Below are 24,830 nucleotides of genomic sequence, written 5' to 3'. Positions count from 1 at the left end.
ACAGATATGTTTCATCATTCACTAGCCTGCCTGAACACCTTTTCCTTTTACTCCCTTGCTTTGGTAGGGAACATACTGCAGAACACACTGCTTTATTGGTACCTTCAATCATTTTAAAGTTATTTGTTTCAGCATGCTTTCCGGAGAACCTTTGCACAGTCACTTTGGACGAGCAAGTAGAAATTAACCCTGTAACAACAAAGATTCTGGATTTCAGCTACAGCAATTCAAGAATCAAATATTGCAGCATATTTGCTTTTATCTTGCCATGGGCAAAAAACAATAAAACTGAAATTTCTATTAATAAAAAATCCAAAACCGAAAACCAAACACAGTGCCCCATTTTAAGTCATCCGCTTTCCAGAAACTGAACCAAGAGTAGGAGGATCCAAAACCAGCAACTCTCAGCGTAGACAGTTTCTAAAAGTTGCTCCGGATGAAAACACATGGCAACATCAGAAAACTCTTCTGCTCACTGAAGTCAAGTGCTTCATAAAAGCCTCTGAGTCCAACTGGGATCCAATGCATAGACTCCTTTCTGCACACTGGTCCCACAAACCATCTTCTGAAGAACCAGTCAAAAAAAAAAAAAAAACACAAAAAAACCCAAAAAAGCCAACAAAAACCAAAACAACCAACCCCAAACACTACTGGTAATAGAAGCCCACTCCTTCCTGCTCCTGTAAAACCCTTCCTCAGTCCACACAAGTCGCAAACAGATCCGAAAGTTCATAGAAGGATGCTGAAACAAACCATGGGGATTTTCTCCAGAAAGAAGCCATTTCGCTGCCAAGCGGGCAAACACTTCAGGTAGTTGTCTCTCCCTGCCTAGCAAAGGCAAAATGAAGTTGTCCGCAGGTAGCACCAATTTTTTATTTTAAGCTGTGGGTAGAAAATTCACACAAATTTCACCTTCTGTGTAAACAAAAAGACTTTGCAACATGCTCCTGTCACAGCACTAGGCACAGAGCCACGCACACCTTTCAAAGCCCTCTGTGTGCTCAGTCTGGCTATCAGCACTAAAGCTCCAGACAGCCCAAACCACACCGCATGGACCCACCAGCCAAGCAGCAGCATACCTAGACATCATGTAAGTACAGACCCAAACTCATCCACCATGCCTGCCACTCGCCTACACTGCTTCCAAGCCAGGCTAAAGCGTGGGTTTCAGCAAGCTGTGGGGTACTGCCAAGGGAAAATAAATGCAAGCTTACATCAAGGTGCTCAGCAGGCACCACGCTGCTCTCTGGGGCCCCTGCACTGGAACAGTGGGGACCAGCACTGCTTGTCCTACCTGCCAGCGACACAGAGAGAGGAGTGAAAACACCTCACCCTTCTCGGAAAAACTATGCTACCAGGGAGGACCAAAGAGGGCACAATGGTTTTTCATGAGCACATCTCTGCTTCTAGGTATTCTCACTGGTACGAAAAGACACCGTAAATGCTTCTGCCTTGCTAGCTCCACTCGGAGTCAGTAATAAACAGTAGGAAATCATGTACAGCAGCACAGCTTTCTAAACTATGATTATTCATTATAAATCACTTTTTACATGTTGCTTCAAACACTGTTTCTCAAGAATAAGATCCGTCTGCAGTGAAATGCTTGGTGATTTTAATATGCAAACCTCCTACAGAGATGATGTCTCATTTTAATTATTGTTTCGGTTTAATGGGTTTTCATTAAATTAGAGGATGGAGCAATTACCAGGGTGAATAGCTAATGTTACAAAGGTAAGTTCCCATGACTATACAGCAAAAGCAGTTCTGCTAGAGAAGGTGGAAAAATAGTGTAATTCAATGTAAACTCTCCTTTTGCATGATGCAAAACCACCCTGGCAATAAGTGTTCATATATAGCTGTCATTTTGATGTACACGTTTGTAAAGTAGTTTACAACTAGGTCTCTCCTAACAAAATTAATCTAGCATTTAAAATTATATATATATTTCATTCCTTGCAGGAAGCTATCACAAACGCAATCCTAAAACTCTAGATGCCAGGGACAGCAGAATTTTGAGTCACTAAAGAAATCAAACAGAGACTACTTATCAAATCACAGTTTCTCCCCAACCAATAATTTACTTGATTTAGTGGCTTAATGTCAGACTCTTCACTTCTTGAAAATTGGCCCGACTTGAGCACTAGCTAGAATGACCACACTCACGTTAATTAAGTAGTTGTCAAAGAGTCTAAGTCCTTTGTTTGCTTTATCAGCATTTCAAACTGAACCATGGAAATGGCGTACTCTGGAACGAGCAGAGCAGCAGATATTGCACAAGCCTTGGACACGAATACGTGCCAAGTGAGAAGGCAGCCACCTATGTTCCTTTGCTGCAGATGGGTTTCATATCTCCAGGGCCCTTGTTTTTTCCACCCAAATGGACAGAATGACCAAGAAAAGCACTGGAGTCATGTCTCCAGCAGCAGAAGGATGAGCGGCAGGCCTGGGCACATGTATAGTGCAGCGACTGCCCGCATCTTCAAACCATTTGGCCATTATGGAGCAAAATCAGAAAACTGGAGTAAACCAAATGGCTTTGCAAGAAGGTTCCTGCCCAGAACAACGCTGCTCATCTTGCTGAGCGCTACATATCACCTGTTGCTACTGAGGCAGCCACTCTTCCTTGTTTAAAATATTTTAAACAGCTACTGGGTTCAGGCTTACCTTCTCAAGAAGGCTCTGTTGTTTCCTCAAGAGGTTCGTGCTGAAACCAAGACTATTTACAAATGGATGATCCCTTAAATTAATGCTTGGTAGAAATGCTCCAGAAGTTACACTACCACCAAAAACATGCAATCTGCTCTTAAATCATGTGAGTTAATCAAATTACATGCATTGTTAGTTAATTAGTTCAGGAGTCACTGATTATAACATCTTTTCCAATGCTTATCTGTATTAGACAAGGTATCATGTCACTGTCACTATAAAGACTGATATTTTCAGATTTGGAAAACAGTAACAATATTTCAACAGAAAGAGCATGGATTACCCTAGCAACCCTGGCACATACAAACAGAGCCAGTGGCAATGTATGCAACATTGGGAAAAAGCAGTAATTGCTAAGAATCATTACCAATGTGCTGTCCGTTTTGCAGGAGTACTGTCCACCTCAGGGATCAATTTTAATATATGTTAAATGCTAATGTCACACAAAATAATGAGGCACCCAAAAACACTGCTTCTGTTCCGGTTTCATGCAAAGGCAAGCTAAGCAACTTTTTCCTCCCCTTCTACAAAACATTTTCAGGTATGCTCGAAGTCGCAGATCCAAAAAACTGGAAGTGATTATTTTTTTAAATTATAACATTTACTGAACTTGACAAAACATGTTCTTCAGCTGCATTTGTTTAAAAGAAACTTACATGGAGATATTACCAGAAGGCGAGGAGCTTCTAGACCCAAAAATGAGATACAGAAGCCAAGTTTTGCAAACAACTACTAATTGCAGTTTGGACTTTTTCCTTGCATTATAACCTGTAGTGTGTTTGCAATCTAGAAACAAAATTTAAGCTTTTTCCACAGAGCATGCAGAGAGACAGATCCATTTACATTTTTAAGCAATACGTAACAATTCTGATTTCTCATTTAGCACTCTTCCTTCTTATAGATAATAATAAATGCTGCCCATAATATACGGCAACAAATAGTAACATTAAGTACTTCTGAAGTGCCTTAGGATTCCTCACTTTAATATGAATATGACAGATACAGTCAACAAGTAACCCATAACATGGATTTTCAAACAGATTTTAAGTACCAGATCCCACTGAAGCAGGAGAGAAGCTGAATGCTTAAATTCTCTTGATTCTGTCGAAAATCCCGGTCTAACTTCAATGAGGCCAAACAGAAGCCAGAAATTGCCTCCCTCGTGAAAACGTGCATTCTTAAACATGTAAATCAAAATACCAGTTTTAAGTAGTTCATTAATAGGGAAGTTTCAGCAAAGCAAAAACCTCTGACTCAGTTTCTTCACTTGCAGAGAGAGGTTACAACGCCTAATGCTACTTGGGGCAGCTAACAGACCTGGCTACACCTACACAAATGTTTTAATTTCCAGTCCAGTAAAGTCTTTTATCACATGAATAATCCAAGTAAAGGCAATTAAATTATCCGTAAAGTTCAAAGTAAGCATATGCTGAAGTGCTCTCCTGGTTCAGAAACTCCCAATGACTTCACACTCTAAATAGTTTTTTAATTACTTTTAAAGCATTTAGCTCATTTATTACTAAAATCTTATGTTTTTTGCTATTCTCTACATATTATTTGTACAAGCATTAAACAAATGTGTTTCATAAACTAATTCTCCCTTCTGTTTTCTTTCCTTCAGAAAAATCACTTCCATGTTATTGCTAAAGCAAATTAAATCCTGGGTGTCTGTTTTATTTATTAACTGCATGATAATAGCATGAGGCATAATATATTTGTCAAAGCCCTTCTCTACTGAAGTATAATTTCTGCTGTCAGCCTCTACGTTTATATTCAATATTCTAGTTGTCTTTGTTTCTTGGAACACACATAAGCACACATTTATATATTCTCCCCAAAATATGTATAAATTCTGCTTGTGAAGTGTTCCACACCCCCAACAAAGAATCATAAATACAGCTAACATACTTCGTCATTCTCCACAAGTTTTATACGAATTGAGAGATTTGAGAATTTTCAAAAAATGTCACAATAATAACTGTTTTATCTTTTTACACCATAATTATGATTTGGAGCATTGCTTTTCTTATTTCACCCAAGCATACCACAACTCATGAATAAAATATGACAACTTTGATAGCATCCATTGCTGTGGGTTCATCCGTAACAGCAAACGTGCTTGGGGTACTAAGAGCTCCCTTTTGCTCCATAAGCCTTTGTTTCTGAAAATAAGCTTTTATTTAAATAGAACTGCCACATGTGTCCCCCTTTTTTGCATTTCTTGCCGTTAGCAATAACACCAGCAATAATGTTTACTTTTTTTTCCAATAACTACATTTTGAAACAATTAGGATGGCATAAAGCTAGAAAGGCAGAATATCCCATCTGAAAGCTGGTACTCGCAAGACATCAGAAAACATTAAAAGCACTGCCAGCATCAGAGAACAAAAGGCTAACATAGAGGACCATGACTTTTAAATGTGTGGGCAATACTATTATAAAAAAAGAAACTTCATTTTGTGCTGGCTTCATAATTAATTACGATGAAGTAAACCTAAACAACTTCCACCATTTCCCTAATAAGATTACTGTAACTAACACTGCACAGAGTCCTCCTACAACAACCTGCCAGAAGATTCCCTTATAAGGAGGACTTGAGATAAAGTGCAACACGTGAGGTTTCCAAGTCATCAGCATGTACCAAATTATTCTACAAATATCATGTTTTAAGGCTGTGCTGCTTCGTTTTCCAATCAACATGATGAACTTTTGTAGAGACCTCCACAGACCTAGAAAAATCATGACACATGCACAAACCCCACTCTCCTCCCATGCATCTTGGCTTTGCTATTTTCCCCAGTCCCCAAGAACAGGATTTAAAATTTCAACATTGTTATGCACAATGAGCCAAAGTGGAGACAGAGAAGCAGAGGCAGGTCTGAATGCCATCTGTAGATGGTCTTTCATCACAGAAACAATTAGCCTCCAAGATCCAGTTTTATACGTGTTGCGCTCTCAGAGCATCTTTGCTACCTTCCAGTTTACAAAAGATGAAAAAAAACGAAAATAAAAAAAAAAGAAAAAAAAAAAGAAAAGCACGGGGGACACAAAACCAAACTAAGCTTTACAACACAAACTTGTCAGCTGGAGGAGGTGTCTGTTCCCACTGATGCCAAATGGAAAACTTGCAGCTTCAGAGGGAGGAGTCATTCGTATGTGCAAGGGGAGGACAGACCCACTAAAATAATCTGTGCAGCTGCAGTGGTCCTGTATTATTTTTTTCCTGTTTATAGCACTGAGGACCAATGGGAAACCCAGCTGTAGCTACATAAAAAAATGTTATCACACAAGGAGGGAGGAGGGAGGACAGAAAGACTGTAATGAGAGATTTTTAGGAAACCAAAATAGTGATTCACAGATCCCTGTTGTCAGAATTACAGAATTAACTTTGCTCTTTTGGCAGGTATGTAACCTACACAACTAAGGATTTAGATTAATGTTTCAGCCAACACCAGGTGCCAAAACCAATTTTTTTGTCCGCTCTGTTAAAAAAAAAATAAAAATCTAATGTTCTGCATTTTGTATCACTGAATAGGCCACAAAAGGCAAGGCAATCACGTGACATAATGCCATAAACCAGCACAGTATGACATGATTACTTCACACCATTTATGTGGCAAAAATGAAAAATAAGAGGAAAAAATGTCCCTCTCGTGTCATTTATACACCCACACTGCAGGTGGCAAGATTAATCTAGAATTTGGCATAGAAGTGGGTTGAGGCCTCAAGTAGCATCTAATTTTTATTCTTGATAGGTAGTTCAAGACAGCAGGCTTTTTCACCACAGGAAATAGTCCACGCCTGGCTCTTGTATTAGGTCTGATTAGATCTGCCTTTGCACACTTTTTAAAGCTACAAAATCTTAAAAAAAAAAATTTCAAAAATTCATTGTACATGTTTACATTTGTGTGATAGTAATATCATTAACACCACTTCTTTTTAGGCAAAAGATGCAGCTCTGTTTAGCAGTAATTTAATCAAGTTAGGACGAGTGTAAATATTCTTATGAAATGGATATTAACACATTTCTACTAAAATTGTTTTAAAAGTTAAGAGATCTCCCTTGGGGTCAAAATCAACCATAATGGGTGACTTTATTTCATTGCCTACAGTGAGAACTCAATTTGTCAGCATTACTTTTCCCTCCCTCTGCATTTCAAGTAGTTTTAACTCAGCAGTACCAGGTAATGCTCCAATTCTGTTCTTCTTTACCCCAGCATCTGTCCAGCAACCTAGACCTGCTGTCTGAGGTGCAGGGACTTGTCCTGAACTTGGGCAGAATTCTCCACCCAGGGATACTCAGTGCTGTGGCAGGGACTCGCCTGAAGGTGACACAACTCGGGTACCAACTCCGCTTCACCTCAACTTCCCAGGGCTCTGACTAGCACATGTCCTGTTTGGTAAGATATTACAGTTTAATACTCGTTTACTAAACAGGTAGTTAATAAAACCTGATTATGTGCAGTATGATACGTCTTTAAAGTATCAGTTTGCCAAAATCCTTTGCAGGAAAAAGACAATTTTTGTTGTCTTTCTGTACTGATGAAGGTACAAGAAACTCACTGTTACTCTTATCTAAATTGATTTACTTTCATTGTAAGGACCTCGATGTTCACACGGTGTGGAAGCATGCAACACTTCCTAGCAGTATGAGAAACTAATTTCTGCATCTCCCTCTCCGCCCACTGAAGAGCGGAGACCTTTTATTTTATTTCTGCTTATCTTCATTACAGGACTTTGTCAACAGGTTGCCAGAAGCATTCGAGGCTTTTAGCATACTACAGAAATACTGAAGTGCTTATCCCACTTCCCCTCTGTACTTACCACCGTGGCAATGAAGATAGACAAGCAGCACAATTATTGTCTCCCAGGAAAGCAAAAATAACTGCCAAGGACAGAGGCAATGTGTGCTCAGAATTCTTCCCTAATCATTACAGACATGATGGGAAACCCAAAAAATGTCAAGTAACAGAAGGCAGCATGACAACATTCAGGATGAGAGGGAAAAAAAAAAAAAGTAGAAATTGGTCACTGCCATTTAATGTGACTAGGTTTCTATTTCAGTCTACATGTACTTTGGGAGGAGTACGGGTGTTTTAAACAAAAGGATATGGAATAAGAAACTCAGCAAGGATTTACAAGTTATACCTTCATAACAATATGCTAGATAAATTTTATTCCTAGATGAGGTTCTAACATAATTCAAATATTAAACAAAAGTAGAAACACCCAACACTGCATGGGTATATACGAGTATTTTAAAAACTACTTCTGGGAACTGACAAAGTTAACAGTAGTTTATGTATCTTCAAAGCCTCAAAGCATTGTTCAATAATTATGTCTCAAATGATCTTTAATTTCCTACACTGAAGACGATTCATCTCACTCACCCCCTCCTAGGTCATCGTATTCCAACTCCAGATTATTTCTCTGTTCTCAAAATGGTCAGTTTTGCAAAGGAAAACAAAAACTCTTAGCCTAATGATTTAATTGCCAAAAGAAAACAAATTGCATTGTGTATACAAACACATTAAAACACTAGCTGTATTAAAACAACAAACAAATGAGAAGTTGGATAGATGTTAGGGTTAAAGTCTCACATGCAAACCTCGCTCAACCCTGCAGGGATGCACATTTCAACACCTTTCTTAATTACAGGATCACACACTGCTTTCCAGAGGGCCCCTGTCTCAGCCAGTGCACAAGTAAAGAACAAAGAGCAAAAAATATTTATTTAACAAGCAAGGATCTGAAGCTTTGCTTTATTGTTCAAGGCTCACCTTGAATAGTATATCTACGGTATTCAAATCCTTCTCTAAAGACAGAACTGACCATGACCAAGCTAATTATTCCAGCACAGTATCCGAGACCTCTACAAATATTAATAAATTCTTTTCACACCACTGGTGCTAGAGCAAAGGGCATTAGTACCTCAACGTTACAGGTGAGCAACCAAAGCACAGCAAAATTAAGGTTCTAAATCACTCAGGAAAAAAAGCACATTATCCAAGTTGCCTCCTCCAAAAACATTTGTCAAAAATTAGCACACAACACAGACACTTTACAGCACTACCAAATCTGAACTTTCAGTGCTTTTCCCTATTCTGCTGCCCTAATGCTGCCTCTACCACAAACCTTTACCCAGTCCTGCCCACCTAGTCCCAGACTGCAGTCCTCAGGTTTCCCAGCCAGGCTCTAGCCCCTCACCTCTCTCTCCAGGCTGCTTCTCCCAGCCGCTGCCCACAGCTCCCCTCACCACGCTCTTCATCCCTGCACCTCACTCCCTTCCCCTCAGGTCTAAGTCCTTATATCATCCTTGTCACAGCTTCTCTGCCCGGCCATCACCTGCTTCCTTCTTGGCCTCCAGCTCCTTAACACAGCTGCTTCTCTTTTCTCTCCTCATGAGAGTCCCAGCTGCCTTGCCCTGCCTGTCACAGTTAATCTCATCCGACTGCTTCTCACCACCCACTGCCCAGGACCAGCCCCTATCGCTCCCCGGCTCTCAGGGCAGCCCCTTCACCCCAACTACATTGTTGCCACTTTACATACTCGGTCCTTACCCCTAAATTTCCAGCTTCTACAGAGGTTTGGGAAGGAAGGGGGGAAAGCAGGAGAAGCACTCGAGATCCTAAAAAGAGATCAAGACCTTGCTCTCCAGTCTGCTGATGGACACAAGCCCAGAAACCATCCCCACCAGACAAGTCACACTTCCTTCCATCCTCCTGGGTGCAGCCAGCCCAGCTGTTGGTATCGTATTTTAACTCTTATTTTAGCAACTCTTTAAAGAGCAGCTTTGACAAAGGGCTGAAAGCACTGCGGGAGCTCTCGAGCAGCTCTCTAAGATGGCGGACAGCTGCCACAGCTCCTAAGGGCCAGGCTGGAGCTTGTGAAAACAGGGGGACATCCCAAAGGATGAGGGTAGGCGAGGATCCCGCTCTCCCTAGGGACGGCTTGCACCCTGTTTCTCACCACCCAACAAACCTCTGTCACAGGGGAAGACACACGCTGGCCTGGTCCCCGCCATCTCCACGCAGCCACGGGTCACGAGTCACCAACGCGGGCGAGCAGAGGTGCCCGTCGCTGCCATCAGAGCCAACGAGCCCTGAAAGCGGGTCAGCTTCAGGTAAACCGTCCATTCTGCTGCCCCCGGTGAGGGGAGATCTCCGCAGAAAGAGCAGGGAACTCAAAATCCAGCACTGAGGAAGCAGCAACGCCTGAAACGTTACCACATGCTCGGGGCGAGAGGCTGACCCGCGCCTCCGACACAGACACTATTTCTGCAAAGCATATTTTAAAAGGGATAAAATCTCACTCAGCTGGAGGGAAGCAGGCAGGCGGTGGGCAGTACCTGCTGAAAAAATATGTAAAAAAATAAATGAATGTTCCTTTCCTTTCCAGCAGCGCCAGGGTCGTCGCCCGCTTCGCCAACGTCGCGGAGGAGCCGGATGCCGGCAGCCCGGGTGGGCACGCCCAGAGGCTCCACACCACCACCGTCCCCAAAGACCCCAGCACCCCAGCAAATTCCGATACCAACAGCCACGGGAAAGGTTACCAGAGCCACTCTCTTCTACCACAGCTGAAGGCATCACACAGATTTCGAGCCACCCACGTCGTGCCTTCCTAATTTTTCTGCCACCATAACATTTCTACTCTGTAAGAACGATAGTGCTTACACTTCATATTTGCTGTAAATGTACCACAAGACATCACTCGTTGCATTATCTCGTGTAAAGAGGGACTGACGCACTGAACTCTAAAATTGAAGTTTATCACTCCGACTCACTGCAGACCTCCCCGCCGTCCACCCCAAGAAGAGTAATTGCAAGTTTTTTCCTCGAGCTGTTATCTGCTGCTTCTCATTCGCTCCCTGGCTCTGTTCCGAGCTCGGCAGCTGGCACACCTTGCACATTAGGCTGGCATAACTGAGCTATAACACTAGAAGTGTATTAGATCCTCAGCGGCGGTCATGGAGACTGGGGTGAGCAGATGTCCACGCGCCGGGGAGCAAAGGCGGCCGCTCGCCCGGCCTTTGAATTCACGGAGCGCACCTCGGCTCCGAGCCGCTGCCCACACGCAGCCAGGACACGACGAGCGGGACACAAAGCGCACGTGCCCGCTCCTGACAACACCACCAAATCCCTTGGACATTGTACGGCAATAGCTGACTTCTAAGACTTGGACTCCTAGAGCAGGAGCTGGAAACACCTCTACTCCCTAAGCGAGGAATTAGCAAGTCAGGGAGGAAGACATCTAAAGACCATCAGAATCCATAACAAAATGAGAGGAAACACCCACCAAGAGGGACGTAGCGCACCTGGAAGCTCACGCGAGCCTGCTGGGAGGCACCTCTACCCCCCGGGGACTGCAGCTTTGCTCTCTCTCGGCCTGAAGCAGGACAGCCCTGTTGTTTCAGGAACGCAAGAAGACTCCCTCTTTTCTCACAGAAACATTACTTTCCTCTGTGCTTTCAGATACTTGTTATTTTTTCACCTTTCCTGTTGGAGCCACGACTGTACAGCAAAGAACTCGGCAGTCACCGGTACAGAGTGGGAAGAAGGAGCACGACCAAACTCTGTGCTGCAGGAGCTGCAGGCCAGGTGCTTCTCTTCTAAATCCAGTGGTTGCTTAATACATGTAAAGAAACTGTCAAGAAAGAAAGGACTACACACAGGCAGACTTTTAACAGTACTTGGTGGTCTAAGTTACTGAGCGTTATATATAGCATACATAGTAAAAAGACCATTCCTAATTTAAAGGCTAAGTTGAAAAATAGTGCCAGATTGCTAGGAAAAAGCAAAACCTCAACAAACTTCTTGGGGGAATTGCTTTATAAGTAAAGGCTTTAAGCCTCTTGTTAGTTCAAAAGAGACGTTGAGAGAAGAATTAAAAAGAAATGGGCGTAGCTGACAGGTTGTAAAAGGCATAAAATTTTACTTCCCCGGCGAGAACTGAGCACCGAACAAAAGTCAGACTAGTTAAGGTAATCACAAAATGTAACAGCTAGGCTAAAAATTGGGCTCAGCCTACCTAGAAACAGGATGACCAGCTCAGCACCTCCTCTTGCTTTATTTATAATGGGAGCCTTTCTCTGCCACTAAACTCAAGATCCTGCTGAGGTTTCCACCTACAGGGTCAAAACAAGCCCTGCTCCCGTGCTGTCTGAAACACCGCAAAGGACGGAGCCCCTCTAAGCAGGCCATGGCTTAATGTACCAAAATTTATACTATAATCCTTTACTAGGAATTTCAGTATCATTTGGTCATGTTTGTAAGATGTTATTGTAATGCACTGGGTGGATGATTAATATTTTCAGCACATTTCTTTGAGGTAGATTTCCCACCCATCCCTAGAACTGATTCCTTGAATACTTTGGACTCCTGGTTGGAGGTGAGACGTGGGGTCAGACACCAGGATCCCGACTGCCTGGTTCCCCAAAAACAAACACTCTGGCTCCGAATCTCAGCTCCCCCTCTTTGTCCCTTTGTGCTAGAACAACCCATCTGGACACAAAGCCTTTTCCCCCCACTCCTGTTCATATAAATAAATAAAAGATAAATAATAAGACACCAAGACACCGTTAGGGATCTTAGGAGTCAAATTGTTTGCAGAATTGCAATTGCAAGTTAGATATCTACATTTCATCTAATTCACACTGTCTGCACTTACGCTGCTTTTTGGTGTCCCTTATGCTCATTTCACAGAGAATGGAACAGAAACACACAAATAATGGAACTGATCAATCAAAAATCCAGCTGAAATAGTCTAATAATCGAAGTCCATGCCCAACAGGACCACTCAGATGACTGCACTTAATTACAGGTTTCTATGCTTTTTTGAATTAGGAACAGATTTGCTTGCCCAAAGGCAACCCACATTTCCCAATTGCCACTTTGGTCCTATCATGCTGTCAGACAATTTGCAACGGAGCTGAATTTGTTTCTTCACCTGTAAAGCTGCTTCACACGGAAATCTGAGCTTCAGCTGTTACTACCAATATTGTCACAAAGTCAGAATACTCCACTGGCTTCACTGACGTTGTCTCGGACTGAAATTGCTAAGTCTCCTGGGAAAAGAGTCCCTCTACGTTTTCTCTAGGATCAATCAAATCATGACATCACTCCCCAGAAACTCTGTAACAAACTGCATGCCACTCATGGTAAGAAAGCCAACATCACTGATCAAGAATCTCATTAAAAATAATAATTTCTCTTGTGCATATCTTCCCATCACCCTCTTTCTTCATTTCTGCTTTTTGCCTCTAAATGCAACTGAAAGAATGCCCAAAACTTATAAAGCCTTCCGTTTCAAACAGTTTAATTCACAGAAAAAGAATCTTGCTTGGGAAAACAATCCATATTTTCACTACAGCAGCATACGTAACTGTCTGGGTTGTGGAAAAATCACCACTTCTCTACCTCAAAGATACAGACTTCCAGGGACACACAAAGGAACTTTCTTGTTTTGGATAGCTCTAGTAAAGTCATTTTAGGAAATACATCTTACCAGACAGAAAATGATCCACGAGGAACCTTTGTGTGAGCCCAGAGTCCCGTTAGGTTGCTGTAAGGGTGCTGCCAAAGGTGGTGGGCAAAACTGTCCGTATGAAAACCGCATGCCAAACAACATACTCACAAACTCCCCTTTTCATTTCCCAAACTAGGAAATCCTCAGGGGTGAAAGCACATGGATGAAGATGTCTTTTAACACGGCTCCATGTTCAGCAACCATCCTGCCAGGTGAAGCAGGTCCTCCTTCCCCCAGAGCCCCAGAGGCAGCACTGGAGCATCGTGGCACAGCATGCATTAACCACTCACATGCGGTAAGAACAAATCACAGCAAAGCTTTGGTGGAAGAACCACATCTTGGAGGCTGGAAAAGCTGGTCCAAGAGGATACAATGATTTTGAGACTAAGCACTGACTTATAGTCTTTTCTCTCCTCTGGGACTGTCATATTGGCTGGGGTTTTTTTGTGATCTCTGTGGGAAAAAGTATTACTTCTAACTCGGACATACCAGTTGCCCATACATTGCCCTGAGTTCTACATCGGTGTTACGGTGCGGCAAGGTAAAAATAAAAATTAAGTATTTCCTGGTCCCAGCCAAGGACCTGGCACACAGCCAAACTGCAGCTGTAAAGTAAGTCACCTCCTAGTAAAAGGGAATTCGTACAGCCGCTGACATACTGCTGACATTTAACAAATAACAGATATGAACAAGAAGGGAAGCAGCCAACGGAGCGGCCTTGGACTTCCATCCCGTCTGAGAGCAGCAGCAAAAGAACCCTCGCAGACCTCTCACAGGACAGAGGACTAGACCAAAGGTCTTCAGTCTTCTCCTAGCCCAAGAGCTGCTAAGCTTAACTGAAGGGAATAATTTTCCCAAGCCATCTTCCAAGAAGTTTTATACTAGAAGCGATATCCAAGCACAGGGCTATTTCTGTGTGCATTAGCAAGAGGAATTTCTGTTGTGGGAATTAAAAAAGCTTTATTTACCCAACTACAGACTTCCAATTGTTTATTCACTTCGTACAGTGAATTTTTATTCAGCACTTCCCATGCACATCTATCTTCCAATTTATCTGCTCATATGAATTTTACAAGCTCCACCTTTTTTACACTAGCCTTCTCTAAGTTTATAAACTGCAGGTGTGGTCCTCCAAGGCCAAAAGAGCTGAACACCCAGAACATCTTCACCATTAGCCTTTCAAAGCTCCTTTCAGTATCAATGGTTTCAAAACACATCTCAGTCTTCTTCCCTGCAGCTCTGACCACCAGTCTGTGAACACTCACCATGGCCGTTCATCAGCGCAGCTGCAATTAGCTGCAAGGGATAGCAATAGGAAATACTCAAATATTTTAAGTCAATTAGGCCAATGCCGTCTTTAGAGGAATGACTGTACTTTAACACTGTCCACATTACACAAACCTGGAGTCAGGGTATCAGAAGAAAACAACTTCTATTTTTAAATTAATAAATTAATGCCCTTCTTCTGGACATTAATCTGGGAATCAGTGAAAATTATGCCACTCATTGTATCATAAAAGATTGGAAACACAACTAACAAATTCTGAGAAGGTCTCCAGAAGAGCCTTTGCTCTGGCTCCCAAGCTGGCCTTGGCCAGGTAGAAAATGAACTAAGATTATAGACCCGCTTCTTTTATTACTTGCAATAAAGGCATTTAGCATTGCAGATCCAGAACTACAGCGAAACGAGATCGTAATCATTTGCCTCTAAAAACAGCTACAGAGGACAGATACCAAGAAGAAAGATACTAACATGCACACTTCAACACAGAGTAAAGCACAGTAAAGAAAAAACAAACAGAGGAAGTCTCCACAATAAAAACGTTTCTAACTGTGCTTTAATGTGCCTGTTAACCTCAACTGATACAAATGTCTTTCTCGCCCAGTAAGCGTGTTGGAGGCACAAAGTTCCTACACCCCATGGGACGTTGCCTTTTAATCTGGACCTTATTTAAGTCCATGATAAAACTTCTTAATTCATCCAGAATTTCACTCGCTAAAAATACGAAAAAAAAACAACACCATTTTAACACACTTCACAAGCGTTATTGAATGAAAGTCACAATTCAAAGTGACTTGCGCTGTGCCTGGTACTCAGCTTGGGCAGTTAAATGCAATACTGTTTCATTTTCTCACTTTAACAGTTTTCACAAAGCTGATGAAAGACTGGCTACATGTTACTAATCAGTGTCAACACTTTAAATGCTTTCTCATACTTCCACAGCTTCAGCTGAGTGTGTCTCTGTGTGTGTACAATCGCAGAAAGTACACAAGAACACAACCGAGTCCGTGCCTCAGAACTGCTTTGACATCTTTAGTTGGAAATTAGCATTGGGGAACTTCAAAAACCTACTCAAAAATACTTCCCTAAAGATCTCTAATGTCAACTACCTGACAGCACACTTAAAACAAAAAAATGCCATATGTACTTCAGGAAAGTAACAAAGGCCATTTCTAAAAAATAAAAATAAAATAAAGTGACCGTTAAGTGAGACTACCATTACAGGGAACTGGTTAGGCATCAAAGTTCTTATAAGCTCATGCAGACCGAAGTGAGGCAAGAGAACTGAGGATGTTTGTCTTACCTTGGAATAAAAATGCTTTGCTGGTATTGTGTAGTCCTGACACTTGTGTTACCCCAAGGGTGGTATTCACAAGATCCAGTTCTGTGATGATATCAATTTGTAGACCAGGATCCATTCCGAATCCTACAGCTGTTTGAGGCACAGAGAGAGAGACACACAGAGTTAGATCAATTTTTATTGCAAATTAGGTAATGAAAAGAATGGAGAAGAATATCAGCAGACATTTCTCGTACCTTCACACTCACACATACTCTGTATACAGTAATTACTTATAAGGCAGTAACTCTGCTGCAGGAAAGAGAAGATATTCTTTTCCAATGCCTTCAATTAAACTATTTCCTTTCCACAGCTTTTACTACACACCAGTTAAAACACTCAAACTGATCTTCATATCAGTATCTTCATAAGACTAAAGAGTAATAAATAAATAAAAGCATAACCACCTATGCAAGAAGATGAAAAGAGATTTGCAGCACTCGTCTATTGGCTACACGATTTCCAGGGAGACGTGAGGACTGGAAATTCCTCTCACATTTCATACCTAGCTGTGATTAAGAGATGAGGCCCCACAGCTTATAGCCTGACGTAATCTGGACAAAATGACGCCGGAGGAGATACGACAGCAGGGCAAAGGACGCCATCCTGTAATCCCAGTGCCCTGGGCGACTCACAAAACTGTCTGATATTGCTTCGTATTTCAGCACAGCCAGTGCCTGCGAAGCGTGCCAAAGCCTACCTACAAACAGCAGACGTTCATTCACCTGAATCAGCAGTAGCACCTTCTGGTCTGCAGGAGCACCTGCTGGAGAAGCACAAATCCAAACCTGAAATTTAGAAACAGCTTATACCCAGGAAAAGACTGGGCATCCTTTGAGCTAGCAAAGACTTGATGGGATTGACAGAAGACACACACGCTCCAGCCGTTTGAAGATGCCGTGTTCAAAATTTCAGGGCAACTTGAGGGTTATGGCACACCAAGTTCTCTGAACATATCTCCTCCTTCTGGGGATGGAAGGAGGCCAGCCTGACCATGGTGTCTCTCAACAGTAAGTATTGCATTAGATCTGTGCCTAAGACGTAGGTCAAATATCTCCTGTGGGATCCAAGCACTGTCCTAATGAAATTTTTCACTCACATTGTTATGAACAGGAACAGGCTTCAAGGATGAAATCCTGACACAGCTGAAGTCAATGGTGAAAGTCCCACTGACTTCCATGGAGCATGGACATTACCCGTAAAGCACGTCCAGATTGATTTCCAGTGAGTGGACTTCACATTGAGGTCTAAATTGACTCATTTCTTATTCCAGGACTGCGCTTCTGGATCAGTTAAGCAGCAAATATTCTAGTTTAATTCTTTCAAAGGCTTTAAGAAATTACTGAGGTGTACAGAACGAACACGAAGTGACGTATTCTACTCATAAATCATCTGTACCACAGCACTTTCTCCTTCCCTTCACTCAAGTATTAAAACCAGTCGGAATAACGTGTTGTGCTAATGCAGAGGATACTACTGCACAAGGGGCAGAGTAGTAAAAAATATTGAGAAGACAGCTTTAGCGGGTCTCCAGTAACCTTACTCTACAAGGAAAATTAAGATCTAGAGGCATCTGACAGAACTGCAGCTCCAAGAGTGCTGACATATCCAAGCGTCTACGTACACAGTGCTTTCATAAAGATGTGGGCACAGTACCTTTTTGTAGAAAGTTAAAATCAGACAATATGAACCCAGATGAACTTCTCTAAAGGTAAAAACTTCCCAGACAATCAGCAGCATCATCAAGCTTTTAGTACTATCTTTGACCACAACGGACACTGTGTGTGCTGACGGACCAAGAACACCTTCCCCTTCTGGAAGAAACACCAGAAGCCAGCCAGCAATTCTGGCACCAAACCACTCGCACACAGTCAAGACGCTGCTGAGGAAACATACTCATCCCACCACCGCCACCATCTACCAGCGACTCCTTTCCTTCAGCGTACCTGCCTCTGTTCAACGGCAGAGAACTTCTCTACCTATTGATTCCCAACCTACAGCAACGCTTCCAGCGCAAGGGCTGCAACTGACAAACTCCAGGGACCAACACACACATAAATACAGAGAGCAGCCCTCCTAGGCAAAAAAAAAATTACGGCAAAAATTATTTTAGAAGAAAAGAAAAAGGACTTTTAATTTCTTCTAAGGTTTTCATTCAGAAGAAAAGCAGCACACTGTCAATTGTGTGAACTTACCTATCAGGAAAGTCAGCGTCTGCTGTCCCTGCCGAGAACAGACTATGCTGTTCCTCACCTGAAAGGGGTTAGATCCATTCAGCTCAGCAAAAACCTACTAACACGAAGGGAGGTCGAGCAGGGACTAAAACTTGCTCAACAGAAAGGACAAACTATGTCCAGTAAGACAAATCTTGACCTCACTAAAGTCAGTGAAAGCTCTGCCACAGACATCAACAGGGTGAGGACAGAAACTACATCTAGCCAGTACAGGCACTCCCATAAATCACTGTAGCTCCACTGCTGTATTAAAGCTGTTTATTCCAGCCTGAATACCCAAGGCTCAACAAGTATAGATCACTGTAGCTCCACAGGCTTCAATTTATGCCAGTGAAGGATCATGTGTGACAACTTCAGCATGTCCCCGTCCAGCTTTTAAAATGCTTTCAAAACCAGAGACTATTTCTATGTCACAGCAACTGTTTAGCAAGTACATATACTGCTTTACATACCTAGTCCTTTTTCTGTGCTGGCTCTTCAAACTGCAGCAGGCACTCAAAAGCCCAGTTAATAATTCATAAACAACAAATCAGCAGCTTCGGTATGATAACCAAGTCTCCTTTTCCCCTGTGGTCTCCCACAGTCTATCAGAAAGATACCACAGGCATATCGACCGCGCTTGCATCTAGTATTTTATGCTGCTTCTCTTCAGTGGAACAAGCAGCTACAAATACCACTTCTTTCTGAAGTAAAAATTAACCATCAACCTGTCTGCTCTCACTAGAGAGCCGCACGAAGCTTGGGCCCGATCCTGACTGCTGTCGCTTTCAATCCCTATTTAAAGTAACCGGGCCATTCCCCCCAAATCAGCGGCTTACACAAGCAAAACTCCCAATGATTCAGTCAGGTGGGCGGGAGCAGAAATCATCTCAGGACTTGGCGGATTTGGCCCAGTGCGAACTGAAGGCACTACAGTAGATTAGAGGATTAAGCCATATAATTATAAATGATGTCACTAGGAAATCCCTGGAAGAAATTAATTCTGCCTTGCAGCTCCGACAGCTTGTCCTCTCTGCCTTCACCACCTACCCCCAGCACCAGCAACCGTGCCACGCTCCACCCCGCACAAGGTCCGCGGCGCGGTTCTGGTCTCCTCGCCAGGCGTAAGGTGCCATTCGGGGATGGAAAAACTTTCAGCGGCGACGGCGCGCTCAGCCAAGCCCTCCCCAGGCACCCAACCGGTGCCGAGCCGGCTCCGGGAGCGGCGTTCCGCTCTCCCCTCTCGCCGCTTCGGCAGCAATTGCTGCACACAAAGAACTTTCCGAGCGGCTCCGCGATTCCGAGCGGGAGAGTTTCGGGTCCTGGGGACCGCTCCGTGCGTGCGCTGCTGCTGGGCACGCCGCTACCAAAGCGGCAGCCGATGTTTTCCTCCAACTATTTTTACGCCGCGCCTCTCAAGATGGGCAGATGTCGACGAGGCAGCAATTACCGTGAGAATAATTAGCATCTTAAAGCATGGATTCCTTCGCGCATCCGATAATCGCGCTGGGTAATGAATTCCCTTGAGAACAGCGACGAGCACCACCGAGCAACGCGTGCCGTGTCCCCCCCCCCCCCGAAGGCACAGCGGCACCCGGGGCACGGGGAAGGAGAACAAAGCCTCGGCCGAGGAACGAGCACCGGCCCCCGGGACGCGCATCGCCGCGGGACCCGGCCCCGGCAGCCCGCCGCACCGCAAAACTTTCCCTCGCCCACCCCCGCGGCTCCCCGCTGGGGACGAGCCGCCCGCAGCCCCGCGCACCGAGGGACGCCCGGCACAGCCGGAGCCGCTCCCCGCTCCCCCGCCGCGGCAAAGTTTCCACCCGCCGGCAGCGACGGCCCCGGCCCCCCCCTCCCGCAGCCCCCCGCAGCCCTCACCTGCCCCGGCGGCGGCCGCACACGCCCAGAGGAGCAGGAGGAGACCCATCGGCGCGGCGCGGCCCGCGGCCGCCTCCCTCCGTCCCTGCCTCCCTCCCTGCCAGCAGCTGCTGCCGAGCCCAGCGCAGCCCAGCCCAGCCCAGCGCAGGCTCCGACGCGCGGAGCGGCTCCGCCCGCTGCCCAGGCGCGGCCCCGACGCCCCCGCAGCGGGGGCTCCCCGCCCGCCCGCCGTGACGCGCGGCCCCCCCCGGGCCTCGCCAGCGCCGCCGCCCGGCCACGCCGCGGAGCGGGATGTGGAGGGGGGGGCCCCGCTTCTCCCCCGAAAGGCGAATTCCCCTTCGCCGCCCCCTCCTCGCTCCCGGCAGAAGGACAATCGGAAGCGACCCTCGTTAGCTGTGTATCCTTGGTAATAATTTATATCTGGTATTCATAAGCAAATAAAGTTCTGCCGTGCGATACGGTGGTCTGTACCCTTCTCCAGGCTTCTTGCGTGTCCTTGCTCAAGCCATTTAACTGCTCTCTCTTTCATACCTCTACAGCTGTTTTAAAAACACGCCTTCGAACCTTTCTTCCGTCCAGCGTTTAATTTCTCTCCATCCTTGGCAAGAAACAGACACCACCTGCATGGGTTATACTCCCCGGTGGAACACCTGATTTCAGTTTGAAGAACATCAGCCCCAGACCAAGTTCCCACCCCACTGAACAGGGACAGAGCGAGATTCCCAGCCGATCGAGCTTTGCCACCCTTCAAGCCAAGCCATTTAGGCCGTGAAGCCGGAGGATCCTCCTCACTGCCACCTCCCCTCATCACGCTGGGGTTTGGTTCTGCACCACGTAAATTCCAGCCATCTTACTTGTGAAATAATAAACCGTACATTTGGATAAAGTTAGGATGAAGCAAAAAAAAAAAAAGCATGTCCATCTTCGGGGGCAGTTGCATTTCCACACCTTTACCTTAGCAAGAGCAATTAGTTACTTAATTAGTAAGATGTATTGAGAACAGCTGTTCCTGGCTGCAAGCAAGGTCATGCAATGTGCTCCAGGAACTCTCTGGGGTGGTCCTTCCAAAAGCATCTCAGTCATTTATCTCCAGTGTACCAAAAGAGCTTTTTTCTCAAATCTAACTTTGTATCTTCTCACTTTTGTTGAAGGTGCCGTGTTACTGGCACCGCTCTTACCCATGGGGCACGGGCAGAAGTGTACACGTAGTATAGGAGCGCACGTGTGTACACAGAGATTCGTGTCATATAACCATAGCAACAAGAAAGAGGCAATAGTACATCAGCAGGTGAAGACGCATCCTTCTATCCCATCCTGATCAAATCATCTTTCTGCAGAGTATTTACCCTCTGATTTAAGAGGAGATTTCTTGCTGAGATATAGACCTATATATCCAATTCCTGTTAGCTTGGCTGTGTTGGTGCTTATCTGGTAGTAAAACCAGGGTCTAGGTACACACAAAACTGAATCTAATTCAATTCAAGTCTTCCAGTTTCCAATTGGTGGAGAGTCTTTAGTGAAACTGGTCACAGACAGACTCTCAAACAGCCCGGTTATTAGCTTAACCTAAATCCGGATTAGACGCCATTTAAAAAAATTACTGTGGGGACATACAAAAATTTGTACTGAGTTACCGGCTCTAAAGCGCGGCTTCAAACACATCCTGGACTATCTCATGGATAAAGGACATCCGAATCATTCCTGACTTGTTCCTCTGTGATCAGAAACATCCGAAGAGCCCACAGGTACTGCAAGAAGTAACACAAGCGGCTTGGTAGGAAGCACTCTGAACAGAGCTGGTCCCACCACTGTGGGTCTCATAGTCCAGCTCAGTGCCCAAACGATCGCACGATGGGAGAGCGTTAGCAATCTTACAGGCATTTGCAACTCTTTGTAGTGGAAAAGGATAGGACAAACGGATGGACAGAAAAAAAACCACATTCTCCCAGCCAACACTATTCTTACACCTCCTCTAATGGCAACAAATCATCTGCCTTTGTCACTGAAAAATCTGATATTCTGATGTGATCTTGTTGGAAGCATAAATAGCTGAAAGGCACGACATTCAAATTAGAACTGTGTTCCTGAACATTCATAGCAATTAAAAAAACAAAATCTGGTGGCACTTTTGCAAGAGTGAAGTGTTAGCCCTGGCAAGCTAGATGGATTTCAGCTCAGATCGTATTCCCGTGAAAGCTTGTTCTTGCACTCTCCGTTGGACATTGAATGCTTCTTGATTTTGACCTAAATCACTGTGATGTTGCTAACTGTGTGGTGTTAAACCGTTAGTCCTGTCAGCCACGAAGCTTGTGGCGTTCTGTTGTTTGACAAAGTATTGCTGACTAGGCCCAGTATCTCTCAGAGCAGTTGTAAGGTTGTCTGCATGCCTTGGATGCAAGGTAATTAAAAGTGCTAAGTATTTCTTTAAGCGTATCGGAATACGTGGACTCAGCCGCCAGCCGAACTGCAATCGCTGGAAAACAACAGTGCTTCCACCTGGAAAAAACCCACCTTGTAGTTCATGGGATAGAAAATCTCCTCGTTTCACAAATAAAGCTCACATCCCTCGAAAGCCTGGCTCTGCAGGGACGCCTGCGATCTGTACGGGCAAAGTTTCCTCTGCAGCCGGTGGAGGGCAAGAAATAACTACAGCACTTACACCAAAACACTAAGAGTAGATGTAAAGGGAGGGGGGAATGCTAGATGCCATACCTGTCCTACCAACTGATTAATGGTTGTGAAGGACTAGGTAATCAGTCCAACAGGCTGGAAGTATCCACGTTCAGGTTTATAACTACATAAACAGCTAACAAATGCATCAGGATGAGGCCTTGCAAAGAGAAATAATTCGTCTACTTCTGTACTCAGCCGTGGAGCAATACCTACTGCTTTTTTTTAATTAATTCCCAAACACATGGTTAGCTAATGCTTGAAGACTGCAAAGTCTAAATTAAACTTTATACTGATTAATCTATTAGGTTAGTGTAAGATCTGCCCTGCAGACCTCACCCTGATCATAGGAATTTCAGTACCTGAGAGAGTGAAATTATTTCAAATGAAGCATGTCCGCTAGCACTACAACAGAAGACTTAGACTTGCCTATCTTCTAGTCGGCTAAGTAATGTACACCGGTTTGAAGCGTGGGCTGGGTGAATCCATGCAACCAAGTTAAAAGGACATGGATTTTTATTTGTTTCCATAAGTTTAAAGATTTAAAGCATTAGTGCCTAATGGTGACAGCAAAGGACTGTCTCTTACTCCCCAAATCAATGAGTTGTATCATTGACTCGCGTTAGTTGACTCCAGAGATTGACAGATTCCATGTGCCTCAGTTTTTCCTCCTGAAAAGGGGACCAATGACACTTACCTGCCTCTTAGGTCTCTTATGATGCTCGCTGTCAACTTCGGACTTCTCCAAGATGAAATCTGCCTTCTACGCGCAAAGAATTACTGTAGTCTCCCACCATTAGGTCCTGCCATCTCCGTCATCTGCACATTCACATCCCAGAGAAACGCAGGTTTACAGACAGAACAAAGTACTTTTGGGGGGGGGAACTGATAACCAGAACTGCTGAAACAGTCCTGCCACATAGCTGCTGAGCTGTCTTCAGGATTGGGCCCTCACCTGGAATTACCATCGCACTCCTGGCACCATGCTCGTACCTCTCGTGTTACCACGTTTGATGGCACACTGTGATCAGACATCGTACTTCAGCTACCGTGTCGGGGAAAGCTTATCAAAAGCTCGCGTCTGCCAGCAGTGAAACGCCTTGGATCAGCACCAGTTCCGTAGCGGGGCTGCTGGGAAGGGAAGAATCTGCGTACCACATCAGTATGGTGGCACATTGCCCTCACCACACCGCAGGAATTCAGCGTTAAACAAGAGGTACAATAGCAGCAGGAGCAGTGTCCTTACACCTTCTTTCTTCGCTTGCTCTTCTCTTACACCTCTCATTTGCACCTCCAGTAGGTATGAACCTCTATTGCTTTTAACAGTTCAACAGCCTTTGGGATGATTGAACTGATAGGTCAAGCAGGATTTAAGCAAATCCAGGTGGCCCTCTGATGAGCACTCCATTGTTCCACAAGCTACAGAGCACTCAAATAGTTAAGAATCCACCCATTTAATTGATACTTGTTTCTGCAGCTGTGCAATATCTCCATTTCCCAAGAGGGCTGTTTCCAGTTGCTGCTCAAGGTTTCTAACAATCAAATGGATCAATTCTGCAGATACCTTCAGGCTGTGTGTTAAGTAAGAATGATGTTTGTGGCGTGTGTTGGGTGGGGAAGGAGGTAGTGGAAAAAGAGACATTTCATTCACCAGAAAAATGTCGACATATTTTCTGTTTTAAACACTGGACATTTATTTAGAGACTTTAGAGCCCATACATTATAGAATAATTTTAATTTATCACATCCAAATATAATAGGCAAATATATAATACAATAAATTGCATTTGTACACATAAATACAAAATTTGAGGTAGGGCCTCAAGAATAATGATTTTTAAAATAAATAACATATAGCATTGTAATATGCACTACATGAGATATATATGATGCATCCTTTGTAACATAATATATTTTCTCCACATATAGCTAATGAAAAATTATAATGACCTGGTTAGGGTACAAATCTTTATCCATAGGCAGCAGTACCCCATAGAATGCCTGTAAATATATATATATATATTTATATATGACATTACGCAAGTAATTAAGATTTAACCCATCAGCGATGGGTCCGTAATAAAGTGCCATAGGACACAGGGCGCAAATTCTCAGCTGGTGTAAATTGTCCCACCTCCAAACAAAGCTGTGACAATTTATACCAGCTAAGCATCTACCTTACAAGGTAATACTACAGAATATAAATGACAGATAACAA

At 44.0% G+C, this 24,830-nt stretch overlaps 1 protein-coding gene across 3 annotated transcripts in view; it reads right to left on the bottom strand.

The window, feature by feature from the left end:
- Nucleotides 1–20,093, bottom strand: part of NELL1 (neural EGFL like 1) — a 302,534-nt gene extending 282,441 nt beyond the window's left edge. For 2 of the 3 annotated variants that reach the window (XM_075426696.1, XM_075426697.1), the window contains exons 1-2: nt 19,943–20,080; nt 15,816–15,944 (exon numbers count right to left, since the gene is read on the bottom strand). In XM_075426696.1, coding sequence (XP_075282811.1) covers nt 15,816–15,944; nt 19,943–19,991 — 178 coding nt within the window. In that variant the 5' untranslated portion in view covers nt 19,992–20,080. Of the gene's footprint in view, nt 1–15,815; nt 15,945–19,942 lie in introns of all 3 variants that reach the window. The other variant, XM_075426698.1, reaches the window with a different exon arrangement.
- Between the last annotated feature and the right edge of the window lie 4,737 nt (nt 20,094–24,830).

Source organism: Opisthocomus hoazin, chromosome 7, assembly GCF_030867145.1.
Source record: "Opisthocomus hoazin isolate bOpiHoa1 chromosome 7, bOpiHoa1.hap1, whole genome shotgun sequence".
Lineage (NCBI taxonomy): Eukaryota > Metazoa > Chordata > Aves > Opisthocomiformes > Opisthocomidae > Opisthocomus > Opisthocomus hoazin.
The sequence above is the reverse complement of the archived record's forward strand: the minus strand, read 5'-3'. Positions and strand labels throughout refer to the sequence as shown.